The sequence below is a fragment of the Typha angustifolia genome, chromosome 15 (assembly GCF_048772165.1).
Source record: "Typha angustifolia cultivar Huaian chromosome 15, ASM4877216v1, whole genome shotgun sequence".
Lineage (NCBI taxonomy): Eukaryota > Viridiplantae > Streptophyta > Magnoliopsida > Poales > Typhaceae > Typha > Typha angustifolia.
The window spans coordinates 15,445,912-15,450,489 of NC_133253.1; the positions used below are offsets into that span (position 1 = coordinate 15,445,912).

Below are 4,578 nucleotides of genomic sequence, written 5' to 3' on the forward strand. Positions count from 1 at the left end.
GGTTACATTGATATGAAGAGAAAAAAATACTTAAACACTTATCTTTTTAGAGTATTTTATGTCTTTTTTTTCAATTAATATCTAAATTCATTAAAGATTCAGTTCATATTCGATCTATATCTATAATCATTTAAAATCTAATTTGTATCCTATCTGCATCAACAGAAATTTTTTGCTATCAATTTAACATTAATCGACAGTAGAAATATGAATTCAAATATAAGTTGACCACTATTTGATCAGTTTTCACCCCTCAGATAAAAAATAAATAAATGAGATGGAGAGAGAGCACTAAATTATCAAGTAACAGCAGCATGGCCATTTGTTGTCACAACCAACATCCAGTCTCGCTTAAAAATAAAGGCAGAGGATTTCCTTTAAATTCAGGACAAATTTCTTTGTAACGCTAGTACAATGTACATCAACTAGCCATTCGTGTTGACAAAAGTTTTTGGCTAATACAACCCCTTTTCCCAAAGGTTCTTGAAGGGGTAAACAAATAAATAGTGTTCTGAGACAATACAGGATAATATTTATTCAATAAGCAAGGAGATGTGACTCTATAATCCTAGAAAGATATATTTATTGAATTGACATATTTCAGTGTTACATACATAACTTGAAACAAATTTTTCTTGGGTGGTTTTAGTTGGCACTTAAATTTTGACAGCATGCATGAATGGCAATTCAAGAAGATTTCTCCTCAATCAAAAGGGCATCAATGTTGCGCTTGCCCTCTGGACCTTTGCTGTACCATGATGAAACATAGTCCCCATATAGAACCTCGTGATATTTCAGCGGTCGTTGCTTGTTTACTAGTTGTAGAGCAGGAGATATTTTCCTGGTCTTCGGTGGGTCATAAAATGTGGCAACAGATAAACGAGCATGATTAGCATTGACAATAGCTCGATGCTGCGCGCTTCTGTACTCCCCATTGCTTATAATCTGAAGAAGATTGAGTTGATAATAAGAATACATGCAGGGTGAATTGTTCAGTACAAAATTCTAAAGAATGGCACAGAGCAATTGAGGATATAAAGGAAACATGTTTTCTATTTCCATGACAGAAAACTGATTATGACTAGATTCCAGTTACCTCATTAGCAGAAAATACAAATGAATTAGCAACTGCTCACCATGAGGACCACCAAAAGAAATCCTTGCAAGTAATTAAATGAGGTATTGATCAAGTGTATCCAGACACATTTGCTATATTATATAAGCAATCTTATTCTTACCTATATATAAGTTTATGACCTGAAAAGTTCTATATGCTATGTACTTGGATTATATATATATATTGTTAAGATTTCATTCCTAGACTGCATAAGTGCCTGGATACTGCAATTGCACTATGCAGGGCTTGACTGCCCGTAATATAGCTGGCACTTTTCAAATATTGTAATTCACCATTGACATAATTTCAGCCCAACGTAACCTTAAAGTAAAATGAACTCCAGGAGTTTGAGTCCTACAACTAAATTACATAAATTTTCTCATGGTAGGTTTACCAATTCCAATTATCGAATCATTCTTCTTTTATCTTTGTTTCCTAATTTTACTTTGAGATTCTACATAGGCATATGGCAACAGTTTATTAGATTCAGAATTGAATCAATTTTAGGCCTTCTATGTCCTTTAGAGTATTCAGCATGGATTGCCATGCTGGTCAGCACGGTTGGCACAAATCGATACATATGTGCCAGTGAATTATAGGCACAGCTACTAGAGAGTATCTTGAAACTCCTTCATGGCTACTCATAGATGTGCCACTAGAATTGAGTATATTTTACTTAAAAGAATCTAATTTGAGGTTTTTTTCATCCTTTTGATACCTATTTGCATTCTGATGCATCATCTATATAGATTACACTTCAAGTTTTAGAAACCAAAGAAACATTTTGATTTTCCCCTGAGTTATTTACCTCAACAAAGAGGATATGAGAAATTTGAGGAAAATCATGAGATTAGAGTGTTGAAGGACTTTAATTTAGCACCTAAAGGTTATTTTAAGCCCCTAGAAAGATTTAGAGATCACTTTTTACCATGCCAAAATTATTCAACGTGTCAACACTCTGTATTAGCATGGCACATGCTAGCATCACGTAATGTGCCGAGCTAAGGACAATAAACCCGATGCCAATGACATGACAATCATTTGTAATGAGTACTTGGAAAACTTGTAGTAGTTATCAAACTGCACTAAAGGATAAGGAATGAACAAAAGGTGCCCACAACATTCATCAGTAGTGCATTATTAGGAATTTTGGGGTCTCAACATGTATTGAGGTCTCACACTGTCACACTACAAGTAAATTTATAATTAAGAAGAAAATCCCATTTTGGACCAGAAACCAAGTCATTTAGAATTGTCAAGAATTGAGATTCAACAAATTCAATCAATAACAACTAGAAGAGAAATAATCTGGACATCATAATAGTCACTCGATTTAAAATCAGTAGTGCAAACTGATGAATGAGCAAATTTTCTGCACAAAATATGTTATACCAAGAAACAATGTTACCAGAAAGCCAGTAGTACCTCTGCTTGGTCAGCTAAGATGACAACAATGGCATCAGATAAAGGCTGCACAGCTACCCATTCACCATCTTTCAATACTTCAAGTCCTCCCACCTCATCTTGTATAAGAAGTGTAATGGCACCCATATCAGAATGAGCTTGCAGACCAAGAGCAAGATCTGGTTGTGGACAGGGTGAATAGTAGCTAATAGTGATGTTTTGGTGAACTTCTCCAACTGCTTCTTCAATATATGAAGGTGGTAAATTGAGACTCTTTGAGATCATATTTAGCAAATTTTGAGCAAGCTCTTTCATTTTGTTGCTATATTCAACCACAACATCCCTGTGTATATAGGTGAGATAAGGTACATGCCTCGGGAAGAACTAGCGCATACTCATGATGGAAACACATGAGCCATCAACATGTTGAAATCTTATACTTTTTCTTTTGAAAAAGTTAAAAGATCTTATACTTACATTTTAAATATAGAGACAATTTTAACCATATTTCTATGGACTGCAAACAAGAATCAATGAGTAAAACCCAAGACAGAAGATGGTTGCTTGAGTAAAAGATATTTGATAGAACTGGGTAAAAGTTTGAGTTTAACATCTTCATTCAATTATACTACATGAGGAACTTCAGAACCACAAGTTTTTCTTGTTGACGGAAGAAAACGAGGACAAAATTTGAAATCTCATCATTAACCTATGTGGTAAAAAGTTGCATTTGATATTGGACCAAGAAGTATGCATGTTGTACGTAATGTCAAACCTTGAAGAATTGAGTTGTAAAGTTTCAACTTTCAACATGTATATGTGTCCAGAAAGAATACACCCAACTGATGCTTATTTGATTTAAGGAATTTGGGAGCAGAAAAGATTAATATATGAAATAAAAAATTCAAAGAAGAAAATAAGTAAACGATAATACAAAAATCCGTTGAAATACTGAACAAAATGTTACACAGTTCAACGTTCGTGTTCATGGAAGAAACAAATCTTACTTACTCCAGACAATCATCTAACGAAACTTACCATATCTAACTGGCCCTGAAAGAAAGCAAGTCTGAGTCTAATTAACATAATAAAATCGCTACAGAATAACCTAATTAGAAAGAAAGAAATTAAACCAACATGAGAGCAACTGCAAAGAATACGTAAAAATTGGCCATTCCAATCAGCAAACCATTCCACAAACATCAAAATTTAGAAATAAGAAGAAAAAAAACTACCTTTCACGCACCTGTAATTAGGGATAAAGTCCGGCCACCTTCCAGGGTTCCGCCGCGATTCCGGGAGCGTGTGGTGGTCGAAGTAATCCCTCCAATCCAACACCCCATCCTCCTTCGACAGCATCCTGCTCCCGTACCCCTCCGAAGCGGCCGAGTTGGGGTCGCACGCGAACCGAAGTTTGGAATCCATCGGAGATTGGAAGAAGGCGAGCCCGGCGGCCTTGATCTCTTCGAGGAGGCGGAGGGGGACGCCATGGTTGGCCACGTAGAAGGCGCCCCAATCGAGGCAGGAGCGGCGGATCTCCGGGAGGGGGTCGCCGGATGGGTCGAGGTCGACGACTGGGATGCCGCCGGAGAAGGCCGGAGGGGACGGACGAAGATCGGGGGGTTGGATGTACTCGGGTGGGAGTTGGGAGAGGCCGGACTCGGATAGGATTTGGACTCTTCTTCGGAGTGTGGCTGCTTCCATTGAGTTTGAGATCAAGAGGGAAGAGACGAGTATCGCCGCATAAAGGAAAGCTACTTACTTGATCTACTATTATAACGTCATTTTGATTTATGTGTACTTTTTCATTTCAGACCCTACGACATGTGCTTATTTCAGTTTACACCTTATATTTTCATTATTTATGTGCCCTATGGGCTTCCCCTTAACAAAAGAAAAAAGAAAAGAATAAACTAAAACAAATTCACAATGCAGGTTGTGAAATGAAAAAAATCCACTGAGGGAAGGCGTATTAGACCCCTCTTTAGCCTTTGGAAATCATGGAGCAGTTAAATCTAATATTTGATCCATAGTTATTAGAATTGGACCTCACATTG

General features: G+C 36.9%; 1 protein-coding gene across 1 annotated transcript; it reads right to left on the reverse strand.

The window, feature by feature from the left end:
• Nucleotides 1-355: 355 nt before the first annotated feature.
• Nucleotides 356-4,259, reverse strand: LOC140779740 (jasmonate-induced oxygenase 4). The gene is made up of 3 exons (XM_073124977.1): nucleotides 3,768-4,259; nucleotides 2,543-2,864; nucleotides 356-945 (listed from the first exon to the last, which is right to left on the reverse strand). Exons 1-3 carry the CDS (start codon nucleotides 4,223-4,225, stop codon nucleotides 688-690), a joined length of 1,038 nt encoding a protein of 345 aa, XP_072981078.1. The 5' UTR covers nucleotides 4,226-4,259; the 3' UTR covers nucleotides 356-687.
• Between the last annotated feature and the right edge of the window lie 319 nt (nucleotides 4,260-4,578).